The sequence below is a fragment of the Psammomys obesus genome, unplaced genomic scaffold, assembly GCF_907164565.1.
Source record: "Psammomys obesus unplaced genomic scaffold, mPsaObe1.curated_primary_1811, whole genome shotgun sequence".
Classification (NCBI taxonomy): domain Eukaryota; kingdom Metazoa; phylum Chordata; class Mammalia; order Rodentia; family Muridae; genus Psammomys; species Psammomys obesus.
In genome coordinates, this window is record NW_026592776.1 from 877,877 (window position 1) to 899,643 (window position 21,767).

Consider the following 21,767-nt stretch of genomic DNA (forward strand, 5'->3'; position numbering starts at 1 on the left):
CACACACACACACACACACACACACACACACACACACACACACACACTTACGCATGCACACAGAAGTACACATGAGCAGCTTTGTGTGATATGTAGGGTTACTGCTTTTGGTGTGGGGCCGAGCTCTGCCTGCTTAGGGCTCAGGAACGTCAGCTGAAACTCTCAGCCCAGCAAAGCCTCAGCCGAGTTGCTGGTTTCCGGTGGGGCCCTGATAAAGCAGCAACAGAGGGTAAGGCTGTTGGGAAGGAAGCTCGTGATTGGCTTAGGGGCAGAGGCAATGTTTTGAGGAGCATTTGTTGCATTCTTTCCACCTCAGCCTTTTGACTCATTTTGTAGAGAGGACCCGTCTCCATTTCTTACCCTGCTGTTTTTAAAAGCACACATGCCTTATCTGTGAGTCTCTCCTGCCATTCAGCCAGGCTTCAGATCTTGTTTCGTAAGCTTTGGTTTTGTACCTAAGTTAATGTGACCATGGACTCACACACGTATGGAGATGACTTGTTGGGTTTGGAAGAAGACCTATGTAGAGACCTGTATTTGTGAGAGTTACTTCGTGTCATTTTGGGCTATCAATGATTTTGCAAACTATTACCTAAGTTATTAAAGCAACATAAAGTATATGTTGAGTATCTGTTGCTCAAAGTGCTTGGGACTAGAACCATTTCACTTTTAGGATTGGAGGGGATCCTAACACACACACACACACACACACACACACACACACACACACACACACACGGTCTCTCATTGAACCTAGCTCTAGGCTAGTGGCTAGCCTGTTCCCATCAATTTCTCTGTGTCTTCCCCTACCCCTACGTTGCTGGAGTTACTGGTACACATGCAACAATGCCAGGCTTTTTACTTGAGTGCTGGGGATTCTATCTCAGGTTTTCACGCTTGCACAGCAAGCATACTTACTCACTGAACTGTTGCCTCAGTCCCAAGATCCAGATCATTAAAATTGCATCGATTGATCGATCGATTGATTGATTATATGGAGGACAGAGGACAACTTTCTGGAATTGGTTCTCTCCTTTCCCCTTGTAGGTCCTAGGAACTGAACTCAGGTCATTTAACAAGTTCCTTTACACACTGAGCCATCTGGCTGGCCCCAAGAGCCAGATTTTAAACTGAGTTTTGGTAAGAGTCCACCTAGATGAAGGTCAGCAGACATTTACTATGAAAGGTCAAATGTTTCAGGCTTCTCTGTAATACCACCTCAACTCTGGAAGTGGAGCATCAAACCAGCCATAAAAAATACACATGAATGCATTTGTGTTCTAATGAAATTTTGTTTACAAACTAGAGCGCTGGGCTGGAGTTGGCTGACCTAAAATGATAGTCATTATTTTTGTCTGTAATTTAGTTCTTATCTCTTTTTTTTCTTTGTCAGGAATTAAAAAGCCAGAGGAACTTGAGTACTACAAATGCATTTAAATCATCTTTTGAGTTTAACATAACTATGACCATAGTGGTGGTTTGTGGATGTAGTCTTGCTAACTCTGTTGAAAAGAGTAGAAACCAGAACTTTTAAAGTAGGACATGTGCTTAGTTGATGCTTGTCATAGTTCAAAAATAGTAAAATAAGCCATAACTTAGAGTTATATGATGACATTTACATTTTAGTCATTCTCTTGATGTACACATGGGATGATTCCAGTCGTATAAGGTAACCTTACTATACTTGGCAGTATTCTACTCTACAGGACTAGGTGTTTCTTCAACAAATATGGAGGGAAAGTACACAAATTCAAACAGGGGTGTTTGCCAAATGTTGTGTTATATTTATGATTATTATGATTATTATTATGGTTTATTTCCAGAGTGACGAAGAGGTACCCCAGAACTTCAGACTCTAAATACTTTCTTCTTTTTCTGTGTCCTCCCAGGAAATAAAGAAAGATATGAAGAAAGATCTTCTTTCCAACAAAGCTCCGGAGAAGCCCATGCATGATGTATCCGGTGGCAACTCTTTGCTTTCTTCTGAAACCATTTTAAGGACCAATAAGCGAGGTATGGCAAAGGGGGGAGATCTTTCTCCCTGTACATGGACACAGCCGGGGTCCCCTGTATACTCAATGTCAAATTGAGGATTCACGAAAAGCTGAGGAGTTTGGTCTTTCTGGTTTTCAGTATAAATTTTGTACACACACACACACACACACACACACGCGTGCACACACATACATGCATACACATACTAAATAGAAGTGACAAATGTTTTCAGAAGAAAGTCGCACAAACTTGTAAAAGATTTTTCCAAGGCTTAACCTTTACACCTAGTTTGATGGCTGAAAGTTATAGACTGATCTAATAGTGTCTGTCATAATCTCCTTTGAATTAAAATGAACTCTATTAGCGTCTGTCTTTCTAACTGCCCAGCTCCCCAAACACACACTCTGCCCCCTCCATATGTTTATAAGGAAGAATGTTCAAAGATATAGCCAGTGTATCATCTAACCCAGAAACCTTCAACCATAGGTCTTGTTTTCCCTCTGTTGAGATGAAGTTCTCAACCGTCACTTTTAGGTACCAGCTTATTAAAACGGCTTTGTTCACCACCTTCCCTGGTTATAACTGTTTTCTCAATGATGGGAGAGAAAATCTAAGATTGCAGAGAGAACCCTAGTTAGTTCTGGTCTGTTGGCACAGTTGGTTCTGTGAGCACTTTCTGACTTTGGTTCAGCCAAGGTCCACAGTGAGCTGAGAATGACCATAGGAGGTCAAACTTCAGCTGCCCTTTTTTCCTGGGCTTATTACTTCCCTAAAATGGAATTGAGAGCTGTTCAAAACCACAAGGAAGAAATGTATTAGCAAGGGGTTCCATTAATAAGGGGGGAGGGAAGGCAAGTTTACATAACCACGGGGAAGAACAGCTAATCTTTCAGAAAATTTAGACTGCAATAAACTGCCCATTGATCTAGTACTGGTAACATTGACTTTGTGTCTCCCTTCCTTCCTGCCTCTTCTGCTGCCCTCTCCAGCTGCTCTGGGTTCCATTTCCCATTTTGAATTATTCACATGACGTATTGGCTGGAGTCCCAAGGTGGTTAACAACTATAGGGTTTTCTTTCTTTCCCTTCTTCTTTTAAATCTCATTGTATCGAAATTGGGGATTTCCCATTTTAAGAATTTAACTTATATTGCTATAAAACTATAATCTTCCCAAAGTGCCTCCTGAATTCTGTAAACAATTTTTTTTTTTTAATATACAAACTCACATAGGTCTGACTGGCCTTAAACTTATCCCAGGCTAGTCTTGAACATTTAGTAATCCTCTTGTCTCAGCTTCCCAATGCTGGTATGGTACAATGCCTGGCCTGATCTAATGTACTCACTTCTTCATTCTCGCATATAAATTCCCATAGTCCAGAGGAGACTTTGACTATAGACTAAAGAATTGGAGTCCAGTGGCTTCTGTGGGCTGTCTCCTTCATATGGCTCTTCTCAAGTCAGTGGGACCAGTCATTCCGTGCACAGTGACCAGCAGCAAGGTCATTTTGGCCAGCCCAGCTATTTTATAAAGTCCATAGACTTAATGTAATTAATTTCACGAGAGAAAGAATTAATTAAGGCAAAGAATAAAGGTAATTATCTGCATGGGTTCAGTGAAATTACCTGAGAACTTTAAGTCAACTAAAGAATAGAACCTTTCAGATAATTGTTTCTTTAGAACTGAAACTCTCGCCCTTGAGTTCCCCAAATGGAATCTCTTTTTCATCAGAAAAAAAATGAATTCTAAGGGGTGCTTTACTTGATTGTTTTAAGCCTTCAGCCTACAGTTGGATTAAGACCAGGCTTTTATAGTTGGGGATTTTGTATGCTAAATGTTAATAACTATGATATCTGAACAGGTAAAGGCATCCTGTGACTAGGAAGCCCAAAGCAGCCCATCTCCATTCTGTTCCAGGCTTCACACTGGGTCACCTGGGCCAAGCATCAGTTCCCAGCGGAAGGGAATTATTGTGCACCAGGGTGGGTGCTGTTTAGTCCTTCCTCACCCCATCAAGACTATTTTACTCCTTCTTATAATAAACGGTGTGTGTGGTGGAGACTGATTGGCCTACGTCAAGCCGAATAAATAGTTCATTGTACTGATCTCAAAAGCTACATTTCTTTCCCACCCTCCCCCCCCCAAAAAAGCCAAAACAAAACACTCCTCCCCCTTAAAACAAAGATATGAAACTAAATATGTGGGAGGTCATTCTAGTTCCTCCTAAACTTCTAATTTTTTTTCAAGGTTTTGGACTTAAGTTATTGAAGTCCACTCCTTCCCTTTTGTTTTCATTAAGCTTTAAACTTTAAAACTTTGGGATGCTTTGGTCTGTCCATTTCTTTATAGCTATGATTAAGGGAGGACCTTGTTCTTAGGGTTTGATAGTCTGTTTTGATTTGCTAATGTGGAATCTTTCTTCATGTGTAGGAATCTACCTTGTAATCCCACTTTGAACCCTATGAGAATTTAGCAGGAAACACAAATTCCCTTCAGCTTACATGGGAAGGCATTTGTTTCAGGCCTGGGTCTGGTTTAAAGAAGAAAGAGTCCATTTTAATCTGGTTCGGGCTGAACTTTTACCACGTCACTGGGGCCTGAGCTGAAGAAGTTTACACAGTTGTAGCCAGCTGTTTCTGCATTTAGTGACATGCCTCACTTTGTGGTGATTGAAAACAGACTGCTTTTAGTACCTGGCAATCTGGAATAAACTTGCCTTCCCCTGGATAATGATAGACAACCTCGGAGTCTAAAGGAAGTTCTTCATAACCCTGAGAAAGGGGTAGGAGCCCAGGAAATGAGTATTAATGTCATGATTAATGTCAGTCGTAACATTTGCAGATAGTAAGGCTGACTTATGGAGGGACAGGAATGACTTCTTGGCTTTATTGTTTGAGAAGAAGGAAGATGCAACTGAAATTCAGAGAGAAAGACAGTCACCCCACCTCCCTTTTCAGCCCTCACCTGTTCATTTGGCCTATTAGAATGTTACACAAGTGTACCTATTTTTTTCTATCTCTGGTCACACTGACAGAACTTTTGGCCCAGATTTGACTTCTTATTTTATAAATTTTTTTTCTGTCATCAAATCCATATAGAAGAAGGATGGGTCATCCTAAATTGAAACATGAATGGGTAAAATGAATGATTTTTGTTTTTTAATGTTCAAATCATGCATTAGAAGCAAAATTGAACAAAATGGAAGCTTTAACAGTTACTAGAAAATATGTTCTTAAAGATGAACAGTTGGTTTTGTCCATATGAATGTTCTTTTCTACTTGAATTCAAAACAAGATTTAAAAAAAAAAACCATTTGGATTCATGTGTAGAAGGAATTCCTGCTCAGCTTTTTCCGTGTGATGGATTATATGTCCAAGCTGTAGTCCATGTCTCACTGGCCTGGGGGAAGAGCACTTTTGTGCCAGGGTTCTGGCTTCTGTCATTAGCAGGCCAGGGGCGGGGGAAGCTTTGTATCACAATCCCCCTCCTTGCTGTCTGTGATTTTGGACATTGTTCCTTTAAAAGAAAAAAAAAAACTTTTTTTTTTTTTTGGTGAAAACCAGTGAATGCTTTATAGCATGTGTTTATTACATGTTCTCTGTGCACCCAGTCCAGTGCCTGGTGCTGCTACAGAGGCTAGAAAATCAGCAGGCAGCCCTGCCTGTAAGCACTCCAGACTATGTGCCACATGAGAAACGTTGAGAAAGCATTGTCCATTTCTTATATCTTTTTAAAGGGCAAGGTAGGGTATATCTCTTACTTACTTGTGTCATTCTTAATGTGAAGCCACTCCGTGGGTTTCTGGTTGGCTTTATGTGTCCTTGTTTCTATTTCCAGTTTATCATGAATTCAGTGTTTGGTAAGTGTCTATTGTATTTTGTGCATTTCCTATTCTTTGCTATTACTACTGTTATTGTTATGCTCTCCTGATACAAAATGTATTTTATAATCATCGTTTTAAGCCGCTCTGCTACTTTAGCATCTGCCTTCTAAAGATCAACTGCTTCTTACCATCTTTATTTAAGGTTATGCCTTTGCACTTTAGTACCCCTTTCAGAGATAAATGCTGAACGACCTGACAGTTTTACAGATGTTACTGGTAACGGGTCTAGCTCTGATGCTGTAAGGTGAGATCATGTGTCTCACAGGAGATTCTAGTTAGGATATGGGGGAGGGTCGCTCCCAGAGCCAGCCTGCTCTGTGGCTCTGACTGTAGAGCATTGCTGTGTGGGTTCTGTTCTGGTACATTTAATCCTGCTGACATCTGACTCAAAGCCATCCTTCCTGGAGGGATCAAGAAATGCTCTGCCTCTGGTGACACACTGCTGCTCTCAAAATCAGCATGGAAGCCTTCAGAATTCATTCTGCATGTGGACGGGTGGGGCCTGCATGCCCTTCACATTAACATGGGCCTCACGTTTGCCACACCCATGTGCTCTCCATTCAAGGCTACTACCTGTTGCTGTCCAAAGAAACTTAACCAATATGTAGACATCTTTTCCTTATTGTATCAGCAGTGGTCATTCCAATCCCTAAACAGATCTGGCCAACTGACCACTCTGTCCTGTCACCTTTTCCTGAAGTGGAAATGTATTTTTTTTAAGACTTCCATTTCTTCATCCCTTGGCTGCCTGGGATAATACACCGAGGTGTATCTATTGGACTGATTCATGAGAACTTTGGTGAGGGTGAGCATGTGCATATGTGTAAGTATGTACGTGCAGGCATGGAAAGCACATCATGGCTCAGAGGCTCAGCGGCAGGTGAAATGTTTTCCTTTTTGGACAAGGTCTTTGTATGTAACCCAGGCTTACCTCAAATTCACTAACAATTCGCTTGGCTCAGCCTCCTGCATGCTTGGATTATAAGCAGGTACCACCATGCCTGGTTGGTGGTGGGGATCTCGGAGGTCTTGGGCTCTTTGTTGGAAAAAAAAAATCTGTAAACAAAGGATACAAAAAGTGCATCCTTACTAAAGAAAGTGTGAGTTTGGAGATTTAGCTCAGTGGCAGAGTGCTTAAAGCTGGGCTCTGTCCTCAATGTTGGAGGAACAAAACCAGAGTAACTTATTTGGCTTCCTGGTGATTTAAGGTCTATGCAAAACCTAGGGTTTTGCTGGTAGAAATGAGGCTTTGTCTCCCTTTCAAATGTGAATTTCCCTGTGGCTCACTAGGTATCTGAAAAATGTGGCATTTTGGGTCAGACTTTCCTTGGGCTATTTAAATCATCTGTTGATTTTACCTGGAAAGCTGACTTTTGTAGAGTGGAAGGAGAAGAGTTAACAGAAGGTGTCACTGTTGTGTGGAAGGTATTGGCTATCACCAGGGCTGATCTTTCCCAGGGGAAATGAGAACTTGGAAGTGAGAGAATAGGAAAGAGAGTCACTTCATAACATGTATTCCTGCAGAGATATCTTTGTGTGCATCTACAATCTTCTTTCAGAGGCCTCCATTGTTGATACCTTTTAACTAATAGCCCTGGGTGTATTTCTAGGATGCATTTATTGGGAGCCTTTGTTATGCTATTGGTGGAGAACTTGTTGCCCTTGCTTATTCATTATTGAGTAGTGTTGCCAGTCTGGCCTAGGGATACGACCGGAAAAAGGAATAGGAAGAAGTTCTGTAGAGGGTCATTGCCATCGCACAGCTTCTGTGCTTTGTTGGTGAGTCAATTGACCAAACTGCTATTCGTTGATGTTTTCCTCCTATTATATATACTCTTTCAATCCCTGTGTGTCCTGTTCCCAAGGCATTAGCACCACACAGAGTTAACATATATCCCACCACACTTATCTCATAGTGGGCTTCCACCCAGTCAATCCCTAGAAAACACATGATGTGGGTTTGAGGTGGTGGCTCCACCTGGTGGCTTTTCTAGGAAACTTTTTCTCTTGTTTGCCTCTGAGGATGCCTTTGGCTCCCTGGACCAAGTGTTCTCATTTCATCCACATCAGACCCAGGGCTTCCCACAGGATGCAAATATCTCCTTTAGCCCTCTGCTTTCCCGTCCAGAATGTGCCAATTGGACCCAGAATCTGGGTCATGATTCTTGCTCTGCCAGGATTCTCTTCACTTAAGAATTACATATAGCTGGGTGGTGATGGTGCGCACCTTTAATCACAGCACCCTAGAGCCAGAGGCTGATATGGGTCTCTGAGTTTGAGGCCAGCCTTGTTTACAGAGTGAGTTCCAGGACAGCCATAGGCCACACAGAAAACCCTCCCATATGCATATCTTCATACATGTACATACTGATCAGGATTCTTAATCAATTTTTATTTTATTCATTGTTTGGAAACAATGTCTCACAGTGTATTCTAAGCTGGCCTAAATTTTACTGTGTAGTCCAGGCTGACGTTGAGCTAATGATAGTCCTCTTTCCTCAGCCTCCCAAGTACTGGTATTATAGGTGTGAGCTATCACACCCAGCTCTTGTTGATAAGTATTAAAAAACAGACACTTGTAGGCATGGGTTAAGGGTGTCAATATGAATTTGGACAAAACAAAGAATCATGCTGAAATCCCTGTAGGTGAGCCAGAGTCTCCTCCTCATAGCTCCAACTACTCTTAATTACTTCTTCACATCTTGTTGAACCTGTGTTTCCTCCAAGGAGCAATATTTTTTATTACTCATGTTGTTTTCAGTTGCCAGCAGGTGATGGAAGTAAAAGGCCAGCTCTCTTCTTTGCTCCTGCATGCTGGTTTGTAAACCCTGTGTGCAGCCTCTTCTTGGCCTGGGTCAAGTAATCCCAGTTTGGGGTGTTAGGGACCATGATTATTTTGATAAGTAAAAACGTCTGCTTTTGTTTCATGTTTTTTGTTTGTTTTAGGTTTTGTTAATAAAATTGCTCATGTGCCTTATTTAAGCTGTACCTGTGGGTGAGTCTGGGAACTTAATCACCATTTACAACTTTAGTTCCTGTGGGAAAATGCATTCGGAGTTTCCAGCCCTCTGCAGAAAGCACAGTGCACACATCTAACTTCCGGTTTGATTGTTCATACTACTGGCAATGAAGACTTAACTTGGAGAAGCCATAGTCTATGTGGCTGGGCACAGCTGAATCTTGCTCTTGTCTTAGAGGAGCTCACAATTGCTAATGATAGAGAGTGCTAAACCGAACATAATCCATCCTGCTCTGAAGCTGGGCCGCCTTACATTATACTGTACCATCATCCAGAGTCCTCCGTTTCTTTAGTTTTCCTAGACCTGAGTGCTCCAGTGTATCTGAATAAGCTGTGTCAGGGCTGGAAATATGGCTCAGTGAAGTTCTTGCCACACAAGCCTGATTGTCTTGAGTTTGGATCCCCAGCATCCAAGTAGCAGCAGAACATGATGGTACATGCCTGTGATTCCAGGGCAGGAGGCAGAAGGATGTCTAGGGCTTGCTGGCCAGTCAGTCTTAGATGAATCAGTGAGATCCAGGTTTGCTGAGAGATGCTATCTCAACAAGTAAGTTGGAGCTGAGGATGGCGCCTCCTGCCTTTAATCCTAGCATTGCTGAGGCAGAAGCAGGTGAATTTGTATTGCTATTTGGAGGTTCACTCACTGGGTCCACACAGTGAATCCCAGGCAGACCCAGGATACATAGTAAGACCCTGTTTCAAACAAACAAACAAACAAACAAACAAACAAACAAACAAACAGAGGTGGGCCGATGATAGAGGCTAATACTTGATGTTGACCTCTCTGTGTGCATACATGTGCATGTATACCTGATACAAACTCTCTCTTTCTCTCTCTCTCACCACACACACACACACACACACACACACACACACACACACACACACACACTAATTGTATTATAAAATACAGTACTGTTGTGTATTTCCATGTGCTAGGGAGGCGACCTTGCAACAAGTATGGCACGCTCGGATGGAAACCCGGCTAGTGTTTCCAATATGTGTTGTGTAGAGTTTAAAACCTACGAAATGCTTCAGAGGAGAGGCACGAGATGAGACGCATATAAGAGGGGGAAGAAATGACCTGTCTGATTATATGTCAGCTATAGGACTAACACCCTCTTGGAAACTGGCAAGCACATTAACATATTCCTTCCTCTCAGAGGTCCCGTGGTAAGGAAATCTGCTTACCTATCATTGTTTTATCAAGCACTAGCTAGGACTCCACTTTGAGATGTGCTGGGTTTCCACATGCAGGGCAAGGAGTTTGCTAAGCATATTTAAACCAAAACCTGGGGAATTCTAAGTCACGGTGGAGAAAAGAGGAGTGGCCGACAACACTGCGAAGGCTGGTGGCCATGAAACTGGAGTTCGATGTCACTTGGAGGACAGCCTCTGAAGCTGAAACTAGGCACTCAGTGTTCAAAGTTCTCAAGTGACAAGCTGAAAGGAATTTCTCTTTAGTCCCTCAGTAATTTCTTGGGTCCTTGTTTCTGATAATGTGTCCGTAAACTGGGCTTTGGAATGAAAACTGAACTGAGAAAAGCCTGATCTGAGCTTGCTCACTGCAACCTACCAAAAACTCACATCAACATCAAGCTGAAAGTCTAGGGAGTTTGGATAATCACACTGACCTCACACTGGCTATATATCCCATCACTTTCTTACTTTATGTCATTGGAAAGAAACCATGGATTTTCTTGATACCATTAAACCCAGAATGTACGTGACAAATAACTTTGCTGAGTCTCTATGTATTTGTGAAAGAGGCTGCCATTTTGAATTGAGGCAATAAATCAACAGGCGGTGCTGTGAAGAAAGTCCATGTAAGCTGCCTTTTGGAGTTCTGAAATCATACAGTTACTAAAGCGGAGAGAGGTGGTTGATGTAGAGACGCACAGGCTGATGTGAGAGGCAAGTGCACAGAGTGCATCTGCCTGGGGCACCCTCAAGATTCCACCCTTGGCTCTGGAATCCTGACCTCTGTTAAGCTCTCTAGGGAGGCCTCCTTTCTGAGGAGACTTCTTTCCCCCCTCCCCCCAGGAAAGACAGTGGATAGAGAGGTGATTAGGGCTAGGCATTTAAGTGCTGACCGTATTTGTTGTCTTGTGTTGGGGCAACAGCTAGCCTCGGTAGGTTATGGAGAGGGAGCATTCTCTTCTAATTATTATCTGCTTATCTGTCATCACAGCCCAGTCTCCCTGAAGTCTTGTACACACTGTTTAGTCTTTGTAATCCTGAGGTTTGCTTGTTGGGAAGCCTTGATGTAATTGTGCACAAACAGTGGGGACATTTCATGTCCCGTGTCCCGAAACTGTGGTCAGGTAAATGGTAGGCCCAGTTGCAGGGCCAGGTGGGCTGCCATTATTATTCCCATCAGAAAGAGTAAGAGAGCAGCCAGCAGCTTCCTCTGTGTGTTCCTGGGCATGAGAAGGAACATGGATGAGGGTGCAGGGGGACAGCATTGGTCTGCATGGTCCGTTTATGTTTCTCTGTAGACCTGAGTAAAGTCTGTCAGCAGCAGGGCCTTGTTGCAGAGCGGCTGTTGAGAGCCCCCCCCCTCCATTCATATGGCGCCTGCCTTTTCTGTGGAGCTTGAGCCATGTTACATACTTAATTTGTTTTCCGTTTTCCCCATCATTAAAACAAAGCTGATTACTCTTTGTGAATTCCCTGGCCAATTTTCAGGATTAAAAATAAGAGCAGAGAATAGGTGTTGAGCTGGAGAGAGAGAGAGAGAGAGAGAGAGAGAGAGAGAGAGAGAGATAAAGTTCAGTCAGTAATGCATTTGCCGTGCAAGCACAAAGACCTGATTTCAGTCCCCAGAACCCATGTGAAGCAGCTGAGGAAACAAGATAGGTGGAACTCCGGAGCTTGTAGCCAGCTAGCCCAGCCTACTTGAAAAGTTCCTGGCCAGTGAGCATTCCAGGCCTGTTTCAAAAATGAAGGGGCTGGCACCTGAGTAATATTGTGGTTATCCTCTGGCCTCCACGTACTTGAACTCCACATGAAAATACACACACCTATATCCATACACACACACTCATACACACACTGAGCAGGGAGAGAGGGGAGAGAATGAGAGTATGAGTAGGTGTTTTGGGTAAGGAGAGGCCATTAATGAAGGTGGAATCACTCAGTAGATACACTAGTAGTCCTCACTAAACACGATACACTGTTCATAAGAGCCCCAGAATGCAGGGGAGAAATTAGAGGTTTGTGGAAAATAGTAATAGTGTGATGTTTCTACAAAGCAGCCAGTGATCAGATACCCATGGAATACTTCCCAGGATAGACCAGATGCCAGGCTGTAAAAGAAATTTTTATAAACTTGAAAAAAAAAATACAGATCATACCAAGCATGTTATCTGGCTACAATAGAGCTAAATTGTAAATCAACAACAGAAGGAAATTGGAGAAATTCACAAATCTATGAAAATTGAACAGCATATTTCTAAATAACCTATAAGTCAAAGAGTTTATAAATTCTAAAATACTTTAAAATGAATTAATGAAAGTAATATAAAATGAATTTCCTTCAGATTAGAATTGTTAATATATATCTATTTAAAACAGAGTCCTTAAGCAAGAGAGAGGACCCTAATTAAAACGGTCAATCCCCATCCTGAAAGGCAAAGAGGATGGACATCAGAAGAAGAAGAAAACAAGAAACAACCTAGGAACCTTCTACAGAGGGCTTCTGAAAGCCAGAAGAAGAAAAAGGAAACAAACAAGGAACCTACCACAGAGGGCCTCTGAAAGCCTCTGCCCTGCAGACTATCAAAGCAGATGCTGAGCCTGATGGCCAACTGTCAGGCAGAGTGAATGGAATTTTATGTAAGAAGTGGGAAATAGTAAGAGCTGGAGAGGACAGGTTCTCCACAAGGAGAGCAACAGAACAAGAAAATTTGAACACAGGGAACTTCCCAGAGACTTATACTCCAACCAAGGACTATTCATGGAGATAACCTAGAACCCCTGCACAGATGTAGCCCATTGCAATTTGGTGTCCAAGTGGGTTACCTAGTAATGGGAAGAGGGACTGCCTCTGACATAATCTGATTGGCCTGCTCTTTGATCACCTCCCCCTGAGGGGGGAGCAGCCTTACCAGGCCACAGTAGAGGACAATGCAGCCACTTTTGATGAGAACTGATAGACTAAGATCAGAAAGGAGAGGAGAACCTCCCCTATCAGTGGACTTGGGGAGTGGCATGCATGCAGAAAGGGGAGGGAGGGTGGGATCAGGAGGAGAGGAGGGAGGGGCTTATGTGGGGATACAAAATGAATAAAGTGTAATTAATAAAAAATTTAAAAAAACAATAATAAAAAAATAGGTGGAGTTACAGGGGAAAAGTCTATGCTGTTAATTTTTGATACTTTTTTTTTCCTAATGATCAAACTCACCTCGAGAGAAAGTTGTTAAATGTTAAAAAGTGTTTACTTTGGATGGAAAGATAATTCATGAATTTTCATTTCTATTTTACAATTTTTCAATTGTTTTCAATCACCATACCTGTTTTTGCTGCCATAAACAATAATAAACAGAGGCTCAGTTGTTAAAAAAAACAAAAAACAAAAAACAAAAAACAAAAAAAAAAAAAACAGAGTCCTGACTAAGTAACCTAACTTTTTACTTTAAAGAATTCTTGGGCTGGGCATGGTGGTGCACAGCTTTAAAACCGGGACTCCGGAAACAGAGGCAGGAGAATCTCTGTGAGTTCAAAGCCACTCTGGTCTACAGAGTGAGTTTCAGGACAGCCAGGGCTACATAGTGAGACTCTGTGTCAAAAAGAAAGAAAAGAGAAAGAGAGAGAGAGAGAGAGAAACAAAATGAACAGGAAGAAAGAAGAACAAAGACTACAGTGGAAAGAAATGAAATAGAGAATAGAAAAACAGCATAGAAATCAACCAAGCAGAGGTTGGTTCGTAGCTGGCAATAGTTGCCTCTTTGCACTTAGTAGGAGAAGCCAGGCAGTTCAGGAATTCAAGATTGTCCTGGGCTATATAGTGAATTTGAGTTTAAAGCCATCTGGGATATGTGAGATCTTGTCTCAAAACAAAATAAAACAAAAAGGTGGTTCTGTGGAATAGTTGACAAAATTGATAAATGTTTAATGATAGTGATCAAGAAAAGTTGTAAACCCACATGAGAAATTAAAAAGTACATATCTCTCAACCTTTTTTATTTTGTTAAATTTATTTAATTACTATTTATTTATTTACAAATTATTCACTTTGTATCCCAGCTGTAACCACTTCCCTTATCCCCTCCTAATCCCACTCTTCCTCCCTTATCTCCTCCCATGCCCTTCCCCAAGTCCATTGATAGGGGTGGTCCTCCTCCCCTTCCCTCTGATCCTAGCCTATCAGATCACATCAGGAGTGGCTGCATTGTCTTCCTCTGTGGACTGGTAAGGCTGCACCCCCTCAGGGGGAGGTGATCAAACAGCTAGCCACTGAGTTCATGTCAGAGACAGTCCCTGTTACAATTACTAGGGAACCCACTTAGACACTGAGCTGCCATGGGCTACATCTGTGCAGAGGTTCTAGTTATCTCAACACATGGTCTTGGTTGGAGTATCAGTCTCAGAAAAGACCACTGTGCCCAGATTTTTTGGATCTGTTGCTCTCCTCGTGGACTGTCCCCTCCATGTCTTTCTATCTCCACCTTCTTTCATTAGATTCCCTGTACTCTGTCCAAAGTTTGGCTATGAGTCTCAGCATCTGCTTTGGTGGGTAGAATCTTTCAGCAGCCCTCTGTGGTAGGCTCCTGTCCTGTTGCCTGTTTTCTCCCTTTTCCGATGTCGGTCCCATTTGCCTTTCTGATTGAAGAGTGATCATCTTATCCAGGGTTTTCCTTTTTCATTAGCTTCTTTAGGTGTACAGATTTTAGTATGTTTACCCTATATTGTATGTTTAATATCCACTTATAAGTGAGTATATACCATGTGTGTCTTCTGCTTCTGGGATATCTTACTCAGGATGATCTTTTCAGAAATCAAACATCTGTAGGTATGTGGATTTATTTCTGGGTCTTCTATTCGATTCCATTGATCCACCATTTTGTTTTTATGCCAGTACCATGAAGTTCTTATTACTATTGCTCTATAGTACAGCTTGAGATCAGTGATGGAGATACCTCCAGATGATCTGTTTTTGTACAAGATTGTTTAAGCAATTCTGGAATTTTTGTTTTTCCATAAGAAACTAAGAATTGTTCTTTCAAGATCTATAAAGAATTGTGTTGGTATTTTGATAGGAATTGTATTGAATTTGTAGATTGCTTTTGGTATGTGGCCATTTTTACTACATATAATCCTACCGATCCATGAGCACGGGAGATCTTTCCATCTTCTGATATTTTCTTCAATTGTTTTCTTCAGAGACTTGAAGTTTTTTCAAACAGGTCTTTCACTTGCTTCGTTAAGAGTCACACCAAGGTACTTTATGTTATTAGTGGCTATTGTGAAGTGTGTTGTTTCCCTAATTTCTTTCTCAGCCCTTATATTTGTCAATCTTAAGAGACATTAAAAAGATTATAAGGGAATATTATGAACAACTGGTACATTATTGATGGAACTATAAAGTGGAATAGCCATTTTGAAAAAAGAAATAGTTTGGTAGTTCCTCAAAATTCTAGCTTCATATAATCCAGGAATTGATGCCCAGGAAAGATACATTGTACTTTGGCTAGGGAGATGGCTCACCTGTTAAGAGCTTTGTCTGGTTTTCCAGAGGTCATGAGTTCAAGTCCCAACAACCACATGGTGACTCACAGCTATCTATACTGGGATCTGATGCCTTCTTCTGGCATGCAGGTGTACATGCAGGTAGAGCACCCACATAATTAAATAAAAAAAAAACAGAAAAATACATTGTACTTGATTGTTCCTAGCAGCATTATTTATAAGAATCCCCAAGGAGAAACAACACATATGTTCAGCAACTGATGAACGAATAAAGAAAGAATCTTTGGTCCATCTCATAGTGGAATATTATTAGGCCACCAATATGATTGAAGTGCTGGTACATAAAAAAAAAACGTGAATGACTGTCAAAAAGCTGATGGTGAGTGAAGGAGGCCATACACACAAGATCACGTATTACTTGATTCCATTTTATATGAAATACCCAGAATGAACAGATTCCCAGAGACAGAAAGTTGATTAATATTTGCCTACACTTTGGGGATGGGAATGTGAACACCTGCTAATGAACATGAGGTTTCATTTGGGGATGATGGAAATGTTCCAGAATTAGATTGTTGGCTTAGTTGTTTAATTCTGTGAATATAAAAACCCATTTAATTATATACTTGAAAAGGGTGAATTTTATGTTACATAATTTATATCTCAATGAAGCTGTTAAAAAAAGAAAAATCAACACATAAAGTGGTGTTAAAATGCAGTTCCTTTGTGGTGCCTACTTGTCTATCTGCCTGTTTTACTTTCTGTACTGCTACTTCCCATCCCCCAGCTGAGGGACATGATATGCCATTTATTATATTTAAGTCTTTAAAATTATAGATTTCTCAGTGAGGCTTTATATTTTGTTTTTATTCAATCAGTTGCCTAGGAGATAGTGAGTCTAGGGGATCAAAATGACACTGTTTTGCTAGAGATGACCTAAATATTAGATAATCGATTCGAGGAGGACAGAGAACTGACTGTGGCTTCCTATTGTTCATTTCTTGAGGAAAAAGAAATGAGATTTCCTGTAAATCAAAAGCCAAACCTCTTATATTCTCCACTCTGAGCTTCCTGGAGAGAGGCTGTGTTTGAAAGGCAAGAATCCCATTTATGTTTTCAATTTTTTCTTGCCATTGTCACTAACTCTGCAGTGACTATTTTTGCTCATAAGTCTTTATCTGCAGCGCTGATGATTTCTTTAGGAAAGATGCTTAGATGTGGAATTACCAGACAAAACAGTGCATCATTGTATGAAACTTTGATTTATTGTCATTGAATTCACTTCCTGATGCTTACAATTGTTCTGTACCTCCACCAGAAGTAGGGGATGCTTTGTAATGTTTTAAGCTTGAGTCTCTCTAATTGTGAAAGTGTTTGAATATTTTCTCCTGTTATTTATTAGTAGTCTTTGTTTTTTTTTTTATATAAAGATATTTCTATTTTTCTTTCTTAATGATGTGTGATTGCTTTGTTACTCATGACCGGTTTTGCTTCCTAGTCTGACCACTTTTCAATTTTTTTTTTATTGATTTTATAGGAACAGTACACTTCAATACATTTAATGTATAGAAACACTCATATAGATAAGTATGTTGATGCTTTTATATCAGCTACTATCTTGTAGTAGCTTCATTTTTAATTTCAGACTTTTATCTGCATAGAAATTTCAATACATAAAATCAGTATAGAAATTATTAATTTGAAATGGGCTCTTTTCCAGGATCATATATAGAATAGTTCAGCTCTTCCCCATGAATTTTTGTTACTTCGTTAATCATATAGTGTTATTTTTCTGGATCTTCAGCTTAATGCCATTAATGTGTCTCCACATTCTTGAATCACACAGTTAATTAGGCTTCATAATACATCTTACTATATAGAGTAGCACGGTTTTGTCTTTTATCACTCTTCGTTTGGAAAGATGTTTTCTCTTGGGCTAGGACAATGGCTTGTCAGTCCAATGAGGGCCTGAGTTTGATCCTCAGAACCCACCAGGTCTAGCCTAGTTGGTGCTGCCAGGCTGTTGAGAGATCTTTCTTGAATAATACGGGGTTGACCTGGGGCTTCCATGTGCACACATGCACAAGTATGCCTACACACACACACACACACACACACACACACACACACACACACACCCTAATAAAGTTTTTACTATTGCTATTTTTAATCTTAAATTAACGTCACCAAGTTTTAAAAAAATCTTCTTAGAATTTTGATTTCAATCTTATCAAAGTTAGATGGCAACATGGAAAGAATTGGTATTTTCCCAACTCTTTTGGTTATGAGTTGTACGTTATACAAATTGTCTTTAGATCCAAGTATATAAATAGAAACCGTCTCTCCCCTACTTGCAAACAAAAACATACCCAGCCGCAAATTCTAAACCGTTTTGATCCTGACCATCCATTTCAGTCAAGTGCAGGCCTTCACCTGCAGCTTCTTGCTTCCTTCTGACACAGTTACCCTGAAGCAGGGCGTGGTCATTGGAGCTCTGTGTAGTCATTGGAGCAGGGGGTGGTCATTGTTGCCTTTTATAAATGGAAGCTCTACCTAAGTTTTTTTTTGTATTGCTGATATTATAGACTTTAACTTTTGACTGTTTTTCTTGTAATATATACCTTTGTGGGACACTCTTATAGTTGAAAATAGTAAGGGGAGAGTTAGTATAGATCAGTTTCTAGCTCTCAGAACGTGTGTCAGTCAAAATTATAAAAGCTAGTTTTTGTGAGTTTTTTTGTTTCATTTTGTTTTGTTTTCAAGACAAGGTTTCTCTGTGTAGCCATGGCTCTCCTGGTACTCATTCTGTAGACCAGGCTGGCCTTGAACTCATAGATATCTGCCTGCCTCTGCCTCCTGAGTGCTGGGATTAAAGGAGAGGCTTGATCCTCATTCAGAAGGGCAAACAGCATTGGTATTTGAAGTAGGAAATGACAGGAAACAGGACAGGAGCTTTCCACAGGGGGGCTCTGAAAGACTCTACCCATCAGGGTATAAAAGCAGATGTTGAGACTCATAGCCAAACTTTGGGCAGAGTGCAGGGAATCTTATAAAAGAAGGGGGAGATAGAGAGACCTGGAAGGGATAGGAGCTCCACAAAGAGACCAACACAGCCAAAAAATCTGGCCCCAGAGCATCCTGCAGAGACTGATGAATCAGCCAAGTGCCATGCATGGAGAGGACCTAGACCCCCTGCTCAGTTGTAGCCTATGGCAGCTCAGTGTCCAAGTGGATTCCCTAGTAAGGGGTACAGGGGCTGTCTCTGACATGAACTCAGTGGCCTCCTCTTTGATCACTTCCTCCTAAGTGGGGAGCAACCTTACCAGGCCACAGAGGAAGACAATATAGCTACTCCTGATGAGACTTGATAGTCTAGGGTCAGAATGTAGGAGAGGAGGACCTTCCCTATCAGTGGACTAGGGGAGGGACATGGGGGAAGAGGAAGGGAGGGTGGGACCTGGAGGAAATGAATGGTGGAGGACTACAGCTGGGATACAAAGTGAATAAATCGTAATAAATAATAAGAAGAAAGAAAAAAAATTTAAAAGGTGTGTGCCACCACCTGGCAAATTCTGGAATTTTAAGCAGAGCCTTTTAGAAAAAAAATCCTCTAACTTGGACAGAACTTTGCAATGTGCATACATATTATACACACACACACACACATAAGTTAACTTTATATGTGCCCATGAACACATGCGTGTGCACACAAACACAGGAAGGAAGCAGAAGTGTAAAGACTTGTTCACTCCTTCTAGTATAACCCCATGGGAAGTGTTAAGGGAAGTTTCATCGCTGGTCTGTTTTAAACCTCATTTGATCATCAGCTCCCTGAAGGAGGAAGCTATAGTTCATTCCTCTTAGAGCCAACTTGACCTATTGAACAAACTGTGCACTTAAATTCAGATGCATCTACACTCAGTGGCCTGCTCTTTGATCACCTTTCCCTGAGGAGGGTGCAACCTTACCAGGCCACAGAGGAAGACAATGCCACCACTTTTGATGAGACCTGATAGACTAGGATCAGAAGGAAGGGGAAGAAGACCTCCCCTATCAGTGGATTGGTGAAGGGGCATGGGTGGAGAAGAGGGAGGGAGGATGGGATTGGGAGGTGATGAGGTAGGGACTACAGTTGGGATACAAAGTGAATAATTGTAATTTTATAAAAAAAATAAAAATTTAATTAAAATATAATAAAATAAAACATGAAAAACAATTCAGATGCACCAACTCTTCTTAGAAAAGTTAGCAAAAGGAAAAATAGCAGAGGAGTAGCAGTCTTACTAAGTTATCTGTGTAAAAAAGAAGCTGTTAAGGCAGTTAGTGGCTGCCTGGGGAGGGGGACCAGTTTTCTCCAGGGACAAGTTCTCCGATAGGTCATTCACTCCCAGTGATCAATCCCCATTACATTCATAAGAGTAACACTAAGTGGACTCGTCAGGTTAAGTTTCTGTGTGTATATGTGTATACAGATATGCATATATGTATTTCTATGTATGCCTGCCTGTATGTATGTATGTATGTATGAATGAATGTGTGTGTGTGTGTGTGTGCTAAATAAGGAGAGCCACCATGTGGGTGCTGGGAATTCAACTCAGGGCCTCTGGAAGAGCACACAGTGCTCTCAACCACCAAGCCACCTCTCCAGTCCCCTCCCAAGCTGTTCAAAATGAATGTGTATAGCTCATTTAACGGAATAGACAGGTTTTTTCTTTCTAAGCTTCTCCCACTTTGCTCATCATCACCTTTTTCAAGGGGAGGGAGAGTTTTAGTTTCTTTTCTATAACTGTGACAAACATGACCAGCAAGCAACATGGAGAAGGAATGGCTTATTTAATCTCATACTTCCACACAGCATAGTCCATCTTCCAGAGAGGTCAGGGCAGGAAGTCAAATAAGAGCAGAGACAGAAACCATGGAGTAATGCTGCTCACTGGCTTGCTCTCCATGGTTTGCTTCATTTTTTTCTACAACACAGGACCACTTGTCCAGGGCTGATCTAGGCCACAGTGGGCCCACATCAACCACTGATCAAGAGAATGTCCCACAGATTTGCTTACAGGCCAGTCTGATGGAGGCACTTCCTCAGTGGAGGCTCTCTCTTTCTGGATATGTATAGGTTTGTTCAAGTTGACAAAAACAAAACAAAACAAAGCAAAAAAACCTAATCTGTATAGGGAGGGAAAGTTAAAATAGTAAACAAGGGTGATTGGATGATTGGATCATGTGATCATATCAGCTCTGGTTGTCAGGAGCCTGGGATTAGGACCATAGGTGATTAGTAATGAGATGTGCAGTCAAATCTATTGGCATTTCTGCTTGAAGATTAGCAATGTGGCAACCTCTGTAAGAAATGGGGCCTGGAACCCTGCTCTCTTCTCATTTCTCTTCCCCTTATGTCTCTTTCTTTCTCTCTAGGGATAATGTGGATGGATTCTCCAGTAAAGTTATTCTTTGCAAAGGAAAAACTATAATTTCCAGATTTTTTTAAATGAAGGAATCCCCACTCCTTTTTTTCTTGGTTTTTTTTTTTTTTTGAGACAGGGTTTCTCTGTGCAGCCTTGGCTGTCCTGGACTCACTTTGTAGACCAGACTAGCCTCCAACTCACAAACGTCTGCCTGTCTCTGCCTCCTAGGCTGCTGGGATTACAGGTGTGCACCACCACACCCCACCGCACAAGGACCTTTTATTTCTTTTAATCCCTTTCTGAGAAGGGCACATTTTTTTTTTAACAGAGTAAAGCAAACAGATGAGTATAGCATACTGTTAACAATACCATTAAAAAAAAAATACTGTTTAAGAAATATACCAGTTGTTTTTTGCTTGACTTTTAACTTCAAAGCAATCTTTGATAATATCACCAGGAGAATAGTGTTTCTTTCTTTTGAAGAAATTAGTTTCCTTTGTAATTTACTTTGACTAAAGCATTCTGATAAAAGGTAAGACACTTGGAATTATGTACAAAAGGGGAAAATTACTCAATTTTCTGGAGTGTCTGACACACTGTGGGCAAGGATAAAAACCATGAAATGCTAGAAATAAAAGCTGTAATGTATGTTTATATATAAACAATTCATACCCCCCCCCACATACACCACACAACCATGCACTTCTTACCTGGTACCTATGCACAGGTCACTGTAATGTTTGAAACACTCCTGTCACCTAGTATATAAACTGT

The 21,767-nt window shown here is 41.1% G+C and overlaps 1 protein-coding gene across 7 annotated transcripts in view; it reads left to right on the forward strand.

Annotated features, from left to right (window-relative positions):
- The window catches only part of Sh3kbp1 (SH3 domain containing kinase binding protein 1), a 361,003-nt gene that overhangs the window by 127,548 nt on the left and 211,688 nt on the right, over positions 1 to 21,767 (forward strand). For all 7 annotated transcript variants that reach the window (XM_055615757.1, XM_055615760.1, XM_055615759.1 and 4 more), the window contains exon 3: positions 1,890 to 2,013. In XM_055615757.1, coding sequence (XP_055471732.1) covers positions 1,890 to 2,013 — 124 coding nt within the window. The remainder of the gene's footprint in view (positions 1 to 1,889; positions 2,014 to 21,767) is intronic.